Source organism: Hermetia illucens, chromosome 1, assembly GCF_905115235.1.
Source record: "Hermetia illucens chromosome 1, iHerIll2.2.curated.20191125, whole genome shotgun sequence".
Taxonomy (NCBI): domain Eukaryota; kingdom Metazoa; phylum Arthropoda; class Insecta; order Diptera; family Stratiomyidae; genus Hermetia; species Hermetia illucens.
Window position 1 is genome coordinate 67,012,215 of NC_051849.1, and position 20,853 is coordinate 67,033,067.

Below are 20,853 nucleotides of genomic sequence, written 5' to 3' on the forward strand. Positions count from 1 at the left end.
AGACTGAAGACTTAATGATCCTTGAATTCTGCTGACTAGCTAATAATTTCAAGGATTACAAATTAGTGACTTTGGACAATCAACATTGGAGAAATCTATTGAAGATATCTAATTTTCATTTATAAATTAAATCCAGACAAAATATTGACGTTTCAAATAACGTGCAGCTGCATAGTTACGCTATTATTATCGCTGCCACTTTCAGAGCATCAATTAGTCTGGAATCGAAATGAACGGTGAAATATTGGCTAATTGTGGAAGAGAAAATTCTACTTCCCTTTGAACGTTGACTCCGCAGATAATAAGAGGTCTTCCGCTCAAGATGATTATCATTCGCTTATGTGATATATCATATGATTTATACCCTTAGAAAGTTTTCTCCCTGGCAGCAATGCGGGCAAAATATGAAAAATTTTAAACGTGTCGCCGGAGATCTTCAGAATCAAAGGAACCAACTTAAAAGTTCATTAAAAATTGAAATCATCGTTTCAACGAAGATTTATCGTCGAAGCGATAAAAGTCGCAGGAGCTTGTAATTAATCATCAAAATTGAAAACTTGGACCCTCATCGTAAAACACTTTTAATAAAATTTAAGAAGAAATCAATGGTAGAGATATTACTTACATAAATTGCAAAACCACTTCAAACTTATTTTCGAGTGAACACTAACGAACTTTTACAGTCTTCTCCCGTGCACGATTTGACGTTGATTCAAAAGCATCACAAATCGAATTATTATAGCCTCAGAATTTAGATCCCAGTTTTAATGAAGGTTTTAGAAAATTTTGACCACAATGAATGAAGGCTGTTGTTCTTGGCACTACAATTTTACGATACTTTTAGGGAAAGTTGTTGCTGCATATAACAACAGCTTGCTAATTAGAGGACTAAGCAACGAAAGGCTCAAATCAATCAATCCAGCTGTAAATGAATACTTGGGTGAATTCAGGATAATAATCCCGAGCGAGTGCAATACTGACCACATTGCTTACTAGTTTACCGTTCATAATTAACCACCCAAAGGTGTCAGATTTGGGCCTACCACAGTAAAAGGTCTCCCATCAAGGTGTTCTTGACTTGTTGACATATATCATCGCCCCAACCAAGGAAGGGCCTCCTCAGTCATTTAGTACCATAGATATTGTCTTTACAGCCGTTGTCCTGTTTAGAAGCGTCCTGATCAGTTGCGCTATTTTGTTCTGTCAAAGATCTGATTTGGATATAGTGGCAAGGCTTCCAAACGACTATCCATTGCATCAAGCCGTCGGTCGTTGTTTCTGCCGGTCTTTTTTGTTCAGATTAATTTTCGAAACAGAATTCTCGTTTGCGCGAATTACGTGACCATACCACACAAGACGAAGTGCTCAGAGGTAGCGGTAAGGAAAACGGGACAGCAACTCTGTCGGCCAAACCAAAACCAAGTGACCGAGGAGAACCTCCATGGACGTGGCACCGAGAGACGCTGTATTCACTTTGGTTTGCTGGCCGTGATCCAGTAGGCGAATGCTCCAAAGGAATAATGAGGGGATCAGAATAGAGTCTGCAAGGGGATTCATCTCATCGGAAGTGGCAGTAGGTCACGAAACCTTACCAGGGGTATACTGGTACTATGGTAAACGGGATCGCCCCTGAATTCACATATTTCAGGGGAATTCCTGTTGCATGTGCGTTCAGCTCGGTTGTAGCGGTTAGTCCCCTAGTGGGAGTTTCATGAGAGGTTATGGTTGCGTTCAAGCGAACAGGAACGTTCGGGCCTCAAAAGTAATGTTCAACACGGGTGCCGTACTCCATAGTTAGGTAGAGATTTAGATAAATCTTGCATCCACCAGTATGAATGCTGAACCATGCACTCAGTATAGACTGGTACCGTTTTGCTTGTCTCAGCGGCTCACAAAATCACTCCGTGACTTAACAAGACCGTCGAGTTAGGTCGACGAGAGAGGTACCCACGTAAATTCACAGAGACGTAACCACACAGACGTCTCTTTCGTAATATTTCCGTGATCGGTGCAATCCCATATCGTTTGCAGATATCCTCATTTCGAATGTGATCATGGTATTTTACGCCACTAGTCCAATGCAACATCTTCGTCCCCATGACCGCAAGGCACCGTTCATTGTTACGCTCAGAACCGTAAAGGACGGACCGCATTGCGGTAAATTTTAGATTGGAGACGTTCGTTGATACTTCATCCAGGGTTACATAGATCGCTTTGTGAATTGCGTTTTTGACTTGGTTCTACGATTCTCCGACATTCGTAATGGTTAATAAACGCGTAAGTAGGAGCCAGAGTGTTCTTCACATTGTTTTATTGGTGGCTTGATTCGCAAGACACCCATCGACGGTCAATGTTGAGGTACCCTAGTCTCATAGGGAACGGTTTTGCGGTTAGTGATAGTGATAAACTGTCTTCGTCTAATGAAGACATAGTCGATATGCGTTTTTGCTGTTCTCACTATAAAATGTAGGAAGGTGAGACAGTCGTTTGATGAACCACGTATTCACAAGTGCATGGTCCTGCGTGACTGGAAAATCGGATCCAGCAACCCACACACCGAACTTGTAGAATTTGATTTTGTCGTTGAGCGAAATGTTGACTGTTCGTTGTTATATAGGCGTCACGGATCATTACGATCTCTAAATGGGGTGCCCTAACACTAAAGCCAAAGTTCAATTGAACTATTCCACCACCTAATATTTCTAACAAATTCAAGATCATTCACGAGCTCGAAGTTGCAAAGTTCATAAACAACTTTTCCAGGGAAGATTTGGTGCTGATCAACTAATAAATTAACTACATTATGAAGGATTATAAAATGTTTGACATCCAAGCAAGCATCCAAATTGTCCAACAAAAGAGGAAGCAATAGTACGAAAATAACCAGCCAAAACTATACGAAATGAAAGGAAAGACACAACCAAGGTTCGTAACATAGAAAATAGCATCTTTAAAAAAAACCTAAAGGAAAACCAATGTGCTACGCAGACGTGGTAAAGGCAACGAACTTAGTAAAGATCAATCATGGAACCCTATGCAAGATTTCCGTTGAAGTTCATTTAAATATTTCTAGTAACAACCACGAGATTTTCAAATATTTGAGAACGATCATCATTTGTTGTTGTTGTTTTACTATAGACCTGATTACGCGGTATATATTTAAATGCGTTTCTATCGTTTGTTTCAGGCTAAGATGAAATGCTGCATAGCGTGTACGGCAACAGCGCCTGAGAAGAGACTCTCAACGCAGGCAACCTGTAAATATCCGGAGAAATATTTTAACGGAATTGCAATGGATTGCTGCCAAATTTGGACCTACCCCGAGTAATTCGTTTGTCTATTCACTAAACTGCGAAGTGGCGTTCTATGCTTTGCAGGACTGTTATATGGTACTAGCACATAGAAATTTTGGGTGAAATCGTGGAGGGTCGTAGCAGCTAGAAAAAGCTATAGCTTATGTCCATGATGCACGCTCGAAATATTTTCCCCAAGGCTCAGGTAAGCTGGAAACATTAATTTGTCATAACGGATCGAATTCAGTCTCTAATACGAATTGGCATTCCAATATTTCCTTCCCAGGCAGATAACGAATTGAATTTCGCATGAACATTCCGATCATTTGGGGGGAAGAACCACCCGAGACGTTCAAACTGCCTTCATCCAGATCGAGCAGGCGGCGCGAGATCTTGGGCTGCACATCAATGAAGGCAAGACAAAATACATGGTGGCAACGTCAGCACCGAAGACGAATCAACCAACAACATCAAACCGCACTGGTCAAACACAAGCACGAACAAGAATAAGGATAGGGGAATACAACTTTGAGACCGTTGACAATTTCTCCTATCTAGGGTCGAAAATCACAACCGATAACAACTACGATGAGGAAATCCGCGCACGGTTGTTATCAGCCAACAGAGCCTACTTCAGCTTACAAAGGCTGTTCCGCTCGAAACGTCTCACCATAGGGTCAAAGCTCTTACTGTACAAGACTATGATCTTGCCAGTCCTCATGTATTCCTCGGAAACTTGGGTTCTTAGCAAGAAAAATTGCGAACTCTTGGCCGCGTTCGAGAGAAGAATCCTCCGAAGAATTTTTGGCCCCCTACATGAGGATGGACGATTCCGTAGCCTACACAATGACGAAATCTATGAGCGATACCATGACCGTACGGTTGTGGATAAAATCCGGCTCAATAGGTTACGGTGGGCGGGTCACTTAATCCGTATGGATGAAGATGATCCCACCCGGAAAGTCTATAAGGGCAATATCTATGGTAGGAAAAGAAGACGAGGCAGACCCTGCCTAAGATGGAGCGATGGCGTGGGCCAGGACGCCAGACAGCTTTTAGGGATATCGAATTGGTGGACCTCGGCGCAAAACCGGGATGTCTGGAGTTCCTTATTAAGGCAGGCCTAGACCGGATACCGGTTGTTGCGCCGTTGATGATGATGATGATTCCGATCATTTGATCAACAAAGATTAATCTGGGTTTCGCTCTGCATCGCCCTGTATAAGTCACACCAACATCCTGCGCAAATAATAATGTCAGGCCATACCTCACTCGCCGACAGGCTTCTCTATCGTCCGTGCCTTCGCCTGTAAGATGATGACATAACATGTTGTGCATATCCGACAAAACTCCCACTTCAATTCTGCAGCCGTCTAAGATGGCAATTCTGTTAATAGCAGGTCCAAGCTGTCAACACTGCACAATACAATGTATTTGAAGTGGAAGTTCACAGTGAGGAAGTGTAAAAATAAGTTGCAAGTTGTTGTAGTATTGACCACACCCTTCGTTTTTAGAATATTCCTATGTGAAGCTTGATCCTACTGTGCTCCCTGCTCAAACCAGGGCACCACACCACAACCATAAATGGAGATCAAATGACCTACGGCTGGAATTATTTTCGGATTAACGCATTTTTTCAAGAAGGACCTTTTGCAAGCTTAAGAAGCCCTCCAAACTGTATCTCTTGTACACGCTCGATCATTTCAGGCATTAGTAATGCCAAGTTCAGCTTCGGTGTTTTGTCCAAAATCTAAAAAGTACCTGAACATCGATATCAGGTTAAGCCTACTCCTCACTTCCAAGCACCGTTTATTGAAAGTTACTGCACCTGTCCCTTACCAGCTCCAAGACTTCATTAACGCTTGTCTGCCGTCGGAAAAGTTGGGTCTGACAGAAGCTCGAACAAATGTTTCCGCACACGCTATATGCCTCCTGGACGTGTTAATCAAAAGGCGGATATGGCAATGGGTAGGTCACATATTGGCAAAGACCGACAATTCCATTGCTAACTATGCTATAAAATGTCATTTCTGCTAAGATTAAATGCGATGTGACCATTGTTATAAAAATAAAAGGCATTCTGTTGCGTCATAAAGGCAGATCTTGTTAAGACCCTTACATTCACCTAGTACCATACCAATGTGGACACATTGATTTTAAACAATAGAATTAAATTTCCTCACCAGTCTCCCCACACACAGATTCAATCTTAATCGAAATTGTGGTGAAAATAATGACACCAAATTAAAATTCCATTTATAATCCATGTCAACTGGAAACATGCATAAAAGCCATTGTTCTCACAAATTTACAACACATAAATATCCAAGCCCACTGGGCACATTTTCAAACAATTTTATGTCCATTTGTTGAGGATTTTAACAAAAATTTGAATAAATGTCCATTCAAATGTGATTTTTTCTGAACCGCTAAAATCACCTCAGGCCTCAGGGCAAGTAAATGGTTACCAGGTTACGATATAAGGTGCGCTTACCTGTTCGCCATGCTTCATTTGCTTCGACGCTTTGTTTGGCCACTGCACCCTGAACGGATGGCTTTTCTCGCAACAGCGACTAACCAAAATTTAAATGGGATACGTTGACGGGGAATACACAAATGTATAAATGCCGAGCTTTATGAAAATTTCTAAAAATACATTCTATTGTAAATTGTCGTTTATGGCTCTGTGACGAGCGGTTGGAAATTGCCGGAAAAGGAAGTCACCATTGTTCTGCATTTTCCCAGAGGCTGCAGAAAATGATGAGTTCGGAGAGATTGAATGGGGGATATTTGAGAAGTGGGATTTAGCCGGAATTCCGGAAAATACAAACAAAGTGGGGTATGTAAGGAAGGGACCATAAGGCCTCCTTTTAGTCAATCTCATATTATGTAAAATGCACTCCACTCGACCGACAAGAACGAGAAGGGCATCCAGCTCAAGTAAGACCAGCTATTATGTTCCTTCTACCCATCATTTCCCAATAAACCTCATTTCCCCTGCCCAACACAGATATTCACCTGGGGAAAATCAATTTTCCATTGTTTTCACTCAATTTCAATGGATTTATTTTGAACCTCAATCATTCATTCTGGTCAAATGTCAGGTTTTTCAGATAACCATGAATGGATTCGGCAAATTGATTACTCACATGGAGCATGAAGCATGCATGTTGCTGACACAGATTTTATGTTAATTACACTTGAAAATAGGAGTATTTGCTTTGTGTTCGAGTACAGTTGGTTTCCGTCCAATGTACTGTTGATTTTCCAATGTTGGTACCTAATTTTCTACTCAGTTTTCCCCGTACGTCGATTGAGATGATTAGTCTCCAGACATAAGATGCATGTAAACCACGATGAAAGTTTAATGCGATAGCCATAGCCAAGTTTCTTTCATCTTACCCACAATTTTCCCAGACTGCGATTTTTTGATTACGTTTTGATCTAGTTTGGTAAACGATTGGATAAATTTTCTAATTACTGCACACGCTATTAAGATAGCATAGTCAGGTTTTTAAGATAGGCTTGCTTAGGTTATAATGGTGTTAATGTTAATGAGAAAATTCGGTGTTTATCGGAAAATTGGTTATTTTCTCTAATATTGGTTTCTTATTATTCAATTTTGCATTTTAGCTATTAGAAAAGGCATCCATAATTGGACGGATTGAGCAGTTTATTTGTAATAGTTTTTAAATATAGTTCCAGAGTATAAAATAATAATTATTATAAATTTCGCCCAACCGACAGTAAAGTGGTTTAGCCTTACAACTTGATCTGGAAAAGCATTCTTTGCTTTTCTTTTGACGGTGTACTCTTTGACCTTGCACATAGCCGTTTCCTATCTTCGAATATTTAAGAGCGCTCAAAGAAAATTCGCCAAAGGGGGGCACGAAGCTTTTTGTACGTATTTCGCGAGCTTTTTACTCCTTTCTTCAGTACTTTAAGGGGGTCATCCCGTGTGTCGGGTTGGAGAAATCGATTTTTTTTTTTTTTGCATGAATTGTATCTATATATAGTGGAGAATATGTGGGCAAAGGGATTTTCCGATATTCCGCGTCCTTCAGAAATTACAGGGTTAAACAGGTAAGGAGTTTGCAGCCGCGGCTAGAGTGCTCGATGAGAAAGAGCATCGAATCTTTTTTTACCTGTTAGTTTTTTACCTGAGCCTTATAAATTCGAACACAGGTATAAATATAAAAAGATGGAAAACCAATCAATTGTCTAAACTTATTTGCTGTTTGGAATAAAAAGGATAATCCAGTCTAGAGTGAGCACAGAAAGGCTTTCAAGTTATACTCACTTATATTTTGTTGTGAGTAATGTGCTGCTTTTGTGTTCAATGATTTTTTTAAATGAATCGTACGAAGGGAGATCCCTTTAACGTTCAACATCATGCTCGCACTAAAAAACGAGTATTTCATGGGAATCGATAGTTATCAGAAAAGAAAAAGGACTTCGCATCAACATCAGCAAAGAAACTTTTAGCAAGCATGAACATGGATGTTCCAATTGCGACAAGTTTTGTATATTGTATATTGGATTTTGCTGGAGTTTTCTCCGGTATTTCTGCAAATTTCTGTAAATAATAAAATATACGTAGCAGTAAAAAAGGAATACGTAAGACATGTCGAGAAAAGAATGGGAACGCGGCTTAGAAATGCAAAGAAGAATCACAAAGGCATTGGTGGAAAAGGGGTTGGAAAACTTACTGATAAGGACCTCACTACATTTTCTGGGCTAGTTATTCGTCGACACGCAAATTCGATAGAAGGAATGAAGCAAGAAATTTGGGAAACTTTCTTCCATAAACGTTCTACAGATGAAAATCCTCAGCATCAAAATTGTCCAGCAGGCGAGGACAGTTGGTGCAAACGGCGCAAAGCGGATGCTAAAGGAGAACTGGATAGTTTTCACCACGAGAAGGCACCTTTGACTGAAGGAGTTCAAACAGTCATCAAACCAATCTATGAAGATTTGTCACGAGATGATCTCTTGAACAAATTTTTAGGAGCAGAGACCCAGAATAACAATGAGTCGTTAAATGCATTGACCTGGATTTTCGCTCCTAAGTACCTTCATTCTGGGGCCAAGGTCGTAGAAATAGCCACTTTTCTGGCTGTAATTATTTTCAATGAAGGATTCAATGGCATTCTCAAAATCCTAGTGACAATGGGATGTCAAGTTGGTCACATATGTCAGGTTTATGCCGACCGCCGTAATGAAGCGCGAATTTGGCGGTCCGAACGACCATCGACTGACCTCGCTAAAAGAGCCACAATTGACACCAGAGAGCAACAATCGACCTTACAAGACTTTTTTGATGAAACGGAGGGTGCTCTCTATGGACCAGGTATAGCAGATTAATGGTGGGTTAAAATTTTACTGTTTAGTACAGTATCTTTAGTACATATTTCTACGGTCCGCAAACTAGGATAATTGCAATCGGACAGGTAGTTTTTTTTTATTCATAAAAAAAGCCGTAAAAAAACACCAAAATCCAAAAATTAAGTTTAAAAGCCCACCAAAAATTTACCTTTTAATATTTTCCAATTATCCTAGTTTGCGGACCGTGGAATATTGTCCACATTAAAATGCCGTTTAGTTTTTTTTCCTCAAATGAACACAGTGCCCTCCAGCGTGGCAGCAGAAAAACACCTTTTTTTGGAGATGGGTGCATAAATTAACACCTATTCCGAAAATTAGCTACGGAATCAAGCTGAAAAATTTATCACATATACTAGAGATATCAATAAACATATGGTGAAAAAATCACGTTTCTATCTTCATCCAGTCCTTCAAAATAATTTTTCAAAAAAAGGCAAAAAAAACGGCCTTCACACGGGATGACCCCCTTAACTAGGCCGCTCCCAGGAGCCCAATTAACACTGTGGCGACTGCTGTTATGAGAACAGCTAGCATAAAGATGCGTATTTCGTGAGAAATAAAGGGAGTTTTTTTCTTTGTTCGTAAACGGAGATGGAAAAATTTTAGGAAGACAAGTTCGCACAAACACCGAAGCTACAGCAAACCCGTGTGGGATTAGCACCCACTAGAAATCACCCCCGGTCTCTCCAGCCCTAGCACCGCGGGACCACCATTTAGGTATTACTTCGCGGGGTAGGTTTGCCCTTAAGCACTCGCCCTTCTCCACCTTTCGGCTTTCCTCTTTCTTTGCTCCTTCAGCAACTCCTTCTGTATTTGCACGACTTCGAAGCAAACCGTAAGCGAGTTCTCCTCGAATCTCAGCATTTCCGCAATTAAGTTCTCTGTGCTCACGCTCCTGCCCAACACTCCTCTCCATTGGGAATCTTGGGCAGTGAAACATCACATGCTCTGGATCCCCCTATGTTTCCGCTCAATGAGAATATGTGTCCACCGACCCGTCGTAGACTCGTCCTATCTAGATTGTCCATTTCCACTCTCTGTGTGCCCCTTGCGTCTTGCATGGTATAGTACACTCATTTCTTTCGCCAGGATGTCAACAGGGACCACCACCACACTAATTCTGCCTAATCTGGCGTGGTTCTAAAAGTACTCAAAACCCTCAAAACTATCAGCCGGGAAACCGAGTTCATCTGCTTCCGTCTCAGAGAATTGCAAGCGCTTCTGCCCACACATATCACGACCCCACCAATATTCGGCGAGATTTTTGCAAGTGCCGCGGTGGTTTGGCAGCATTTTGGCATGCATACTCTAGGTATTTCTTAAAGGTCAATTTGGTGTCAATTATCACCCTCAGGTATTTGATAGCCCGCTTTGATAAGACCGTATATCCACCAATTTCCACTTTCACAGTGTTATTTTTCTTGCGGTTAGTTATTAAGACCACTTCCGTTTTCGCGTCCGCTAAGGTCAACCCGGCTCTTTCTAGCCAGGACTTTGCCACTCTTACTGTTTCTGTCGCGTAGATCCTCATATCATCTGGGTGTTTGGCTGTAACAACCACATCTAGGTCATCAGCAAAGCCGATAATCGTAGTCCCCTCTGGGACGGGAAGAACAAACTCCCCTTATTACATGATATTCCACAACAGGGACGAAGTACGGAACTCTGTGGTACCCCGGCTCTGATAATGGACATGTACTCATTGGGGCTGTCATCCGTCCCGTATCAGAGGGTCCTGTCTGAGACGTAGTTTTCCACCAAAATATATAGGGACACCTATGTCAGCCAACGCCCCTTTAATTCTGTTCCAGTTGGCCGAGTTGAATGCGTTTTTGACATCCAGCGCCAATACGGCACAGCGTCCACCACCGTGAGTATGTCGGAAACCAAACTGGCGTTCCATCAAACTTCGACAATGAATAGGAGTCTGTTGTAGATGTTTCAAAGCTCGGTTGGGGATGCCATTCAAACCTTGAGCCTTGTTGTCACCGATCCTACCACATATTTCTCACAGCTCTTCTATAATTGCTGGAGTTATTATGCTTTCGTTTAGCTGGACAACCGTGTGCCTTCCCCTATTTTCATCGTGAGGAAACAGAGTGATAACAATCTGTTTCAGGAGGCACCGACAGGTTACCTGGGGTGATCTCCGTAGCCTTATCATTACCACCCTGTACTCTCGCCCCAAGGGTTTATGTCGGTGTGGCACAGCTGTTTGAAGCAGTTCATGTTGCTCCTCCGAATGGCTTCTTTTAGGCGGCCACGCAGTTACCTCTGTGCCTCTTCTCGACCGCGGCCACCGGGCTTTCCCCTGAGCCTCATGCAAAGCTTATTTAAGGAAGGAAGTGGGCTCATTCCCCCGCACTACCAAGCGTTTCCACACAATACACCTCGACATAATAGGGCCTTTGCGAGACTCGCACGGTTACAAGTATTGCCTCACAATCATCGACAGGTTTACGCGGTGGCCTGAGGCAATACCTCTGAAAGACATTACGGCGCAATCTTGTGCCGAAGCCCTCTGCCGAGAGTGGATACCACGCTTTGGCGTCCCTGCAGTGGTCGTCACTGACCAGGGAATGCAATTTGAATCCACCCTTTTCTCCGAGTTAGGCAAACTCCTGGGCTTTAAACGCCAGCGGACTACGGCATACCACCCACAATCCAATGGGATGCTAGAACGTTGGCACCGGACGCTGAAAGCCACCATTATGGCACGCGACGACCCGTCCTGGACTCAAGTCTTGCCTCTCGTCCTACTCGGCCTACGTACAACCCGCCGAGAGGAATTTGCTGCCAGCCCCGCGGAGCTGGTATACGGGGAGGACCCAAGACTCCCAAGCGATCCGGTCTTCGACAAGAGATCGGGTCTCACGGAGTCGGGGTTTGTGCGTCTGCTGAGGGACAATCTCCGACGCATCAAAGCGCCACCACCCACTCGACACTCGCCCACACCTGCCTGTTCGCCCAAGGAACTGGACACATGCACGCACGTTCTGGTCAGGACGGATGCCGTCCGGAAGCCGCTGCAGCCTCCATATGAGGGCCCGTACCGCGTTCTCGAGAGGGGAGAACATTTCTTCCAGCTCGAGATCGGTGGACACAAAAAGGCGGTCTCTTTGTCCAGACTGAAACCCGTGTGCGCCCCGAAGCAGCGTCGTGTCCGTTTTGTGGATTAACGGAGAACGGAGTTCCGGGATCCGTCGCCGAAACCCCCTAGGTTTCGTCTGGGGACGGAGTGATGTGGCGCGGCAGGATCTGCAGCATTCGAAATTTATTTCGAATGTCGCGGATGCGGACGGGTAGATGGTGCGGAACTCTCCACTCACTCATTTTAGAACGCACCAAGGGAGTGGAGAATTAGCGGTGGAAAAATGCCGTTGGTAGGGACAGTAAGGACCGCATGGAAATAAGCCGGTCTCTTCAGTTTCCAACCGCGGCGGTGAACACATTTATACTGCTCTTTGTTCTGATAAGTCATAAACTGTGGGATCAAACGTTTTTTACCATCCATTTTGTACCACCCTTCATTATTAAATTAAAATAAAAAAAAATCAAAATATGTAAAAAATAAATAGCTTGAAGGAGAAAAATTTCGTAGTTGACGACGTGTTTAAAGAAACATGCGGCTCACAAACTTGCGATTCCGTTGTTCCACCAATACTTCGGTTAACTACTGGGGAAAAATCTCGCGCCGCGGAAAACGTATCCCCCTCAAAATCTCTCGCCGTCCAGCCAAGCATACCACCCGGCATTCTACGAGAACTCTTCTACGAGCTCGATTCATCCTTGATTTCCATGCAGGTTGCCTGATGGTCGCTGTGAGAAAGAAAAAGAAGTGGGTTGATTCCAATATTTAAACCAACTCACAGACCATATTATTGCCGGATCATCGTAAAATAGGCCGTAGAAGTTGTGTCTGAAGAGCTAACCCTGCCCCCAAGCTTCAGCTATTTTTGATGTGGATATTTGGCTTAAGCGAATGGTCCGCACCATAAAACGTGGGAATCAGTTATTCTTCAAAATACGTGCGATCGGACATCACGTAGAAGGAGACTCAGGTATCATACAACTCGCTTTCTGAAATAAAATTATTGATCTATTTCTGTAGAGTTATTCTGCTGATGTTATTCGACGCATCACCAGCGCTAGTTCCTTCGCTAATTTGGCTAAAACCCAGCAATGCAAATATTACAATACTAACATTAAATTGACGTGGCTTTGCACCAACGTTCTCTCTATGCTGTTATGTGGGAGCAACAGATGGAAAGGAATATTCAGTCACTTGAAAGCTAGAAGCAATCATTAACACCTGCCTCTACCATGTCATTGTATTCGCACCCGATACAATTTCGAACGAAGAATTATTCGGCGTATGGACAAAATATGGAAAGACATGTAAAAGGAAATGTTTATTTAAGAAAGGGCGACAACTCCATTGTTGGGTATGTCATGCAAGCAATCCCCAGTCGACACGTTCGCCTTAGAAACAAATGCCGCAGAGCAGTGGAAGAGGAGTGTAGCCTTCTCGAAATGACTTGGAAGAAACTAATACCAATTTCAGTAATACGACAATGAGGATGCATAGGTATGGTCGAGACTCTATGTTCCATTTAGGCGTCACCAAAAGCTTGGTTGTTGCTGTTGTAGTTGTTGTAGGATTTAGCTGTTCCACGACACTATCTTCTTTTTTTATCTTTTCTTTGCCATTTGCAGAGGACAGTAATTGCTTGCATCCTGTAGCTAGCTTTGACTCGAGGCCGTCAGAGACCACCACACAGCTGGAGGCCACAGCCGATGTTGCTGCATCAGTTCCATATAGGACAAAACCCCTATTCCTGAGTTCGATTATTTCATTTTGGATTTTGAGCACCCAACCGTTTCTGTTCCCATTCCTTCCCTGTCCTGACCTTCTCACCATTTTTCTTGCCTCCTCATAGATCTTGAACTTAATAAAGGCTTACTGGAAATTCTTATAAGTTAGCGGTAGACCATTTTTAGCCATGGGAGCAGATTTTTTTTAGCTTTATCAGCTGCTTAGAGGCCAATAGCGCCTTTCTGAACATGAAGGGGGGCTCGCCCACCAGAGCATGAGCCACATGATGTGGCTATTTTGTTGTTCAAGTATTTGGGCATTAAGAGCGTGGAGGCAGCAGTATAATCAAGCACTGGTCTCGCTTCTTCTTTTTCCTTTTTTTCTTCAGCCTTTGCCCCGTTCACAAGCGGGGTCGGCTCGTTGTGATCGGCTTCGCCATTTAGCTCTATAAGCACTGGTCTCCCAATGGTCCTAAATAATTTAACGGCTCGCTCAGGTTTTAATCCCCATGAGAAACCTGTGGCAATTATTACCCTCGAAGCCTGCTTCGCCTTTACGATAGTATTATTGACGTGATCTTTCAGGGATAGGGATTTCGTAATTGTCCTGACCAGAAGAGAGAGTTTTTTATGGGTGTAATGTCATTTTGTATACGAAAATAAGTGTATTGGATCTGCCCGTTTTCACTTGAATTGGGAACTCGGAAACGCTGAATAATTTATCTTGAATTAGTGCTTCCTTTCTTCACAGATAGAGGAGTAACACTGAAAATATGCTTCAAATTCAGTTTAGCCCTTTAGTTCAATCAAATTGTAATGTTTTATTCAATACCAAAATTCCTATATTAAAAATATATTGAACATTTCTTGTTTCTCAAAATATTTTTCCAAAAAACGCTTTAGTTAAAAAGCATTAAATTTTGGACTTTGACAAGGGTTTACCAGAGGGTCATTTATGGGCAATCAAACGGTGTATTTTCTCTCCGCAGAAATGAAAGGATACAAACATAAACTAATCCCATTTTGAAAAACTGCATGGGGAAAACTTCTTTGATGCTATGAGAGCTGTTGATATAATTCAGAAATTAACGCTTTTTTTCTAATTCGGTGACTATGCTGAGCCATGATCATAGCCAATACTAACTCCACAATTCTGTGCGTATACTTTTCATTTATTTTCCTCTCTACCACACAAGTACTTTCCACTTTTCACAAAATAGGTTCTAACCTAGCTGTATCGTCCAATTAAGGATTCGGTACTTTATAACGGATCAAAATTTTACTGGAATGCCATTCTGGGGTCAAAAAAACCTTCAAATGCAGACTGTGATATTAGCTCCGAGGAAGTGCATGTTAGTGAAGTGATCAAGTTGCATGTGATTTGTTGTAAGTGCGTGAAAAACAAAAGTTTGTTAAAAGAGTTCTTAGTATTGTTGTCCTAAACAGAAGGTAATTGGCACGAAATTCCTAGGTGAATTTGACTAGAAATCTCATTTGAATATTCAAAGGAATTTGGAAAATTGTCGAAGTGCGATTAACAAAAATTTGATTAGCAAATAGTTTTGAGGTTGAAACTTATAATAGATTCGAAAATCATGCAATCACCTTACAAGACAAGAGAGCAGATTGATGCAGATAACATCGAAACGATCGTCGACGAGCAATTGGAAAGAATACACCAGGTAACAACCCCATAAACCCCACATTTCTAAGCTCAATTATTTTAACAAAGTTTATATTTGTAGTTCAAAAGAAAAATTGTTGATGCTTTTGAAAATGTTGATTCAACTCAAAATAACAACTCGAAAAGACTCAAACGGGATTTGCAACAGGTGGAAGAAATTATCCAGCACATCAACGTACCAGAAGATGATGCACTAACGGTGGAAATGTTTGATCGAGGAGAGTCATCTCGGCAAAGGAACTCATTTGAAGAGTAAGTTATATTTTTAAATGAGGACACTCCGTTTTTTGTTTCAATTTTCAATTAATTTCTTTCTTCAATAAAAGTGGTCATTTAATCATCATTAACGGTGAAGAGGAAATCATATTCAGAAGGACAATGGAAAAATTCAATAAACTTCTAGAACGTTTGGTAAGCTCAATAATTAATATTCAAAAAATATTTATAATGAAAACCTTTTATTCCCTTAGGCAAATTCGAAAGAATATTACCAGAAGGAGAGAGAGCAGTACGCATCTAATGCTCAGCAAGAGGCTAAGGAAGAGTATCGGCAATTCTTGACTAGTGTTGGCAAAGGACTAGTAAACATTGGCCAAATTCTCATTCATAAGCCTGAATGAACATTTCCCGCGTTTCTACTGATAATATTTTAACGTCTCCCCCTAGACAACAATCTTGGATCTTCATCTCAAAATTTCGACAAACTATACACCAGAGCTAACAATAGTTCAATTATGTAAAGCCAAAATCCAAAAGACCTTTAAGATCACTTCAAGATACTTTTACATAGCAGCACGCAATTGTGTTAAAAGACGAACTGAAAAATATGAGGATGTTGTAATTTGGAAATTGGCCAAAATTGCAGGCTCATTATTCTGGTTAATTGTAGGGCTCTCCACCTAAAATAGATTGCGTGATATGACGGAAGCGAATAGTTACAGTTGTGGGTTTTCTTTTGTCTTTGAGTTCCTGCTTGGTTGTCGTGCCTTTTAAGATTTTAGCGTGTAGAAAATAATATGAAGTAACGGCATCCATCTTGTTTGTAGTGTTAATTGTAGTTTACTTTTTTGTAAACATTTTGTCATAGCAGAAATCCGAGAATTAAACTCACATTTTGCATGTAGTCCGGTTATTTGCTTGTATGTCGTGACTCCTAAATGATTTTAATTATGATTATTAGTACATTTGTATAAAATATTCGCGCTTGCAGATGATTTTCAGAACCTTACTCAAGCAAATCAGCCAAACCCACAAAAATAGTTTTCCTAGATTTTGTATTCCGAATACCACACTTAGTTATTAATTTATCTTCCAGTTGTGGTCTGTCGTAAATGAATACCTTTCAGATACATCAAATACTTTTCTGAAATATAATATATTTTTCTCCTTCAAGATACATTCCTATACGTCTAGAGTAAATTTATACCCGTACAATTACCAAACAAATCATTCCTATTGAAACCTATCTCAGAATCGACCTGTAATTTCCATTCCCACATAAAAATTTGATATCTTCTCGTCATCCCGTTGCGGTTAACCAAACTGGCATCTTTTATTCAATGTGTTTTCAAATTATTGGCATTTTACGTAAATATAAAACCTTTTATTACGAATAACGATAACTAATACTACTTACAACTATAATATAACTTAACAATGGTTGCAATTTATTGTTAATGAAAATTACGTAATTTTATTTCAACTGAAATAATGTATAAGACGTACTTAGAGAATATTACATGATGATCTTTGAAAAAAAACCTTTTTGTAGTTTTTCCTGATTGTATTCGAATTTATTACATTACAGTGAACGATTCCCATGAATTATTAAAATATGGATATATGTTGCCTCATATTTCTATTATGACCAAGGCAGCAGTTTCGTGTACATTTGTACAATACATACAGTCCTGAACCCGATATCGCGAGGCTGATTATGTTAATATCTTTATTCGATTTAAACGCAATAACGCACTTCCACAAGAAAGTAGAACAATGTTATACAGTATCTGAACTGTTAGTTTTCCATCCGGCTCTATATGAACAGATACATACATAAATAGTAGTCTATCTTCTCTTCCGGTATGAATTTGGAAACCCCCCAAGCGTAACCATCAACCGCATGGTCAAAATCAATTACTTTTATATACGATTAGATACTTTCCTTATTATTTCGGTGTTTTACTTCAAAGTAATTTGAATTATCGCTTCTGTAGAATTACATATACTTTTCTTCATGGCTCTTGATCACATGAATTTCCACGGTGAACTTTAAGTACAATTTCTTTGGTAAGAAAAATAAAAGATAAAAGAAAAAGAAAAGTTAGATTAGTGGAATTGATAAAGATATGATCAAACCTTTCTTTTTTCGAGTGGTTTTTTTACGTGAATATGCGGTGAAATTTCACACCATTTTCAAACAGTTTTAACAGGGAACTATCGTAATTATAACAGTTGAGACAACGGTGTTGTTCCATAAACAAGTACAATTATTTTATGGTGAATTCTTGAAATAAATCATGTGAAAAGTTTTTCCTCTGATTACTTATGACTTTTGGTATACATAATTGAACAGTTAGTTTCTTAACAGCCATTTAATATAAAATGCAGGCTTGAAGGGTTTTTTTGGCAACCCGTTGCTTGTATGTTTCATTACCAAGCAGTCAGATCATAATAGTGTATCTGCAAATAAATGCCAAACCTTTGCTAAACAGTTAATTTATTTGAATGGCTACGAAACTGAAATTTCATTTCCTAGTAGTTTTTCGATATACTCCTGACATTTACATCGTCTGCTCTAATTCCATTCACTTGCATAAATAAACGAAGCAATAGTCACCAACTTTATATCATTTTTATGGACAAATAGCTGAAATCTTCAAGCATTTTCTAAAAACCCGCTCTATTGTATTGTATATAGGTATCTTTCAATCTGATATATTTGATCACCTTGAGGGTTTTAATTTGGGAGGAAGATATGAACCTTCATTATCGCAAAAAAATTTTAACTGAAAACAAAAATTAGTTGAATGTGTTACTTTATTCGACTTTTTAAGGTTTTGTGTAAAACAAAACCTGATTAAAATCATTTGACTGTCTGTCAGTCAGTCACATGCACTTTTCTCCAAAACGGCTAAACCGATCCGCACGAAATTCGGTGGGTGTATGGGAACTAAAAAATACCACGCTCCCCATACATGTAAAAGGGCGATGTACAATTTTTTTTCACCGAATATTGTCATGTGGGGTACCAAATGAAAGTTCTCAATTAGTACTCTTAATCTGATATTAATGCGCGAGTAAGGAGTCAAAATGTACACACTTAAAGTGAAACAGGACTCATTTTCAAATCAAGAACGAGCGCTTAGATGAAATTTAGCCCTCAAAATATATCCCATTCCAATATCTGCTCAAATAAACTTACTAATAGTATGTTATCTACTTTTAAAAATTGACTAGAAAAAACCGCCTTAAGTTCATCCTAGGAGTATTAAATTTGCTCCGGCACAGAGGACGGTATCGTGCATACACATGACGAAAATCCAACTATTAGTGCAAAAGTTATCACAGTTCAAACTTATCAATATTGTTGCGAATTTACCGGATCCTAAACCATACAAATAAGATGCTGACTTCATAATTAACGAGAATAATTGACATTCGAGTGAAATATTAAAATTCCATTCATGTAGAATCGAGCCTTTTTTGTGTTTTGTGTTTACACAAAACCTTATTCAAATCGGTTTACTGTCTGTCTGTCTGTCCGTCTGTCTGTCTGTCCGTCACACGCATTTTTTCGGAGACGGTTATAGTGATTGACACTAAATTTGGTAGAAAGGTGAGAACTGTGAACGCTCACGCATACAGTGAATTACATCCTTATACGACGTCCCCATACATGTAAAACGGGGGTGTAAAATTTTTTTTCATCAAATATAGTCATGTGGGGTATCAAATTAAAGGTCTCGATTAGTACTTTTCAAAGCCGATCTTAGTTTTGACATTCGTTGGAGGGGTGGAGGCGCGGGGGGTTGAAAGTGATCACCTCTTTAAGGGGGCCATTCTCAGAAACTATCAAACCGAAAAATCTGAAAAAAATCAGGAGGCTGGCACTATATAGTGCCTAGGCTCCGAAATACCCTCCATGCCGATATCTGTTTAAATAAAGTTAATAATAGTATATTACTACAATTTTTTGTAATTGGTTAGAAACCCCCCTTAAGTTCATCCTAGTACCATGAAATTTTGCAGTGATATAGGCTATAATATAGAGCATGATCTTACCAAATTTGGCGGAAATCGCACTATTGCTAACAAAGTTATAATACCTCAAATTTGTTGCTTCTTTGAAAATTGAAGACTATGAATGTCAATATCACCCGAAGGCAGGTCACTGCCGCTACCAGAACTGAGCGATTTAAATATCTTGGGTCAATGCTATCAGCCAATGGAGAATTGCGTTATGCTTCTCACATAGGGAAACACAAAACCTTTTATATCTGAAGCGTCTAGCTTCCGGTTTCTCGATTTGTTTTCTTTGAAAAAGTTTCCTCCTCGGAAATCAAGTTAGTCCACCAAAGAAATGCCTTTAACTGATAGAATATGCCCTAAATGGGTAGAATATATCAAAAATGTAGAAATTGCTTCGATTAGAAACATAACTGTTACAGAAGTTATAGCCCACTGCTACGTTCGGATAGCTATGATAGGTTTTTCACATCTCTTCCCAGTAAAATGAGCTCCAATACCAAAAGCACCACTCTAGACTCTAATAGGGTTGCCAGAGGCTCAGCGAAGTAGAGGAATGTTATAAAGAAGAGAAGTCCGGGCTTAACCTAGCAGAAGACTCCAACAATAACACTTCCCAATGTTTTTTCAAACCCCCCCTCTATAAAAATCCTTTGTACGTTGTGGTAAGGAAATTGGAAAAATATTGCTAATGCTTAATGAATCGGTTATAAGATAAGATGATTAGGGACTTAAGATTAAAGTCTCTGACATCGTAATTCCCCTAATTTCCCTTGGTAGAAATGGTGAAAATACTTCAGTATAATATTGAAAGCCTAATGCTAAATCCAAAAATCGGGGTGACTACCTTAGTAATGGCAAGGGGATGAGTTTGGAGGCTGCTGTCCTCAACCTCTCATTTAATATTCTTAATAATGGGATGCCTATTTTTTTCTTCCGTCTATTGCTAATCAATCGGGCTCGGTTTAAGACTAGTCATTGTTAACATTGGAATACGATTATGGATAAAATATTTAATAGTTACCACATTTCCTTTTAATCTCCTAAATTTAAGATCGAGTCAAATAAGTTAAAGGCGCAGATTAGCAGCCTCAAGCAGATGTTACTACTCTTACTAATACTTTGGAAAGGGAAATTACTGCACTATCCACATGGGCGAGCCGAAAGCGTGGTGGATCCCGCAGCTTAAATTCTATTTTACAAGGAAACAAATTACGGACTCAGAACTTTTGACCAGTTACCGCCCTATTGCCTTCATTAATGTGTTTGCCAAACTGCTTACCCTCATGATCAAGGTTCGTATCAATAATTTCATTGATGAATACAAAGTTCTGCCTGCTAACTGGTATGCCTATTCGGAAGGCAAATCTATGTCCGCTTGCGTCAATGATGACCCACACACTTGTATAAATTTCGACACGACCATGA

General features: G+C 40.3%; 2 protein-coding genes across 8 annotated transcripts in view; one reads left to right on the top strand and one right to left on the bottom strand.

Moving 5' to 3' along the window:
* Positions 1–20,853, bottom strand: part of LOC119661721 (serine-rich adhesin for platelets) — a 375,597-nt gene that overhangs the window by 193,858 nt on the left and 160,886 nt on the right. The gene's annotated exons all lie outside the window — the stretch shown is intronic.
* LOC119661722 lies at positions 14,787–16,930 on the top strand. The gene is made up of 5 exons (XM_038071188.1): positions 14,787–14,942; positions 15,002–15,175; positions 15,239–15,429; positions 15,504–15,588; positions 15,648–16,930. Exons 2-5 carry the CDS (start codon positions 15,089–15,091, stop codon positions 15,795–15,797), a joined length of 513 nt encoding a protein of 170 aa, XP_037927116.1. The 5' UTR covers positions 14,787–14,942; positions 15,002–15,088; the 3' UTR covers positions 15,798–16,930.

Excerpts from the sequence above, each read along its gene's own strand:
- LOC119661722 (XM_038071188.1), top strand. The coding sequence starts at position 15,089 with ATGCAATCACCTTACAAGACAAGAGAGCAGATTGATGCAGATAACATC. Across the intron at positions 15,176-15,238 it reads AATTGGAAAGAATACACCAG|TTCAAAAGAAAAATTGTTGA; the intron begins GTAACAACCCCA and ends TTATATTTGTAG. Across the intron at positions 15,589-15,647 it reads ATAAACTTCTAGAACGTTTG|GCAAATTCGAAAGAATATTA; the intron begins GTAAGCTCAATA and ends TTATTCCCTTAG.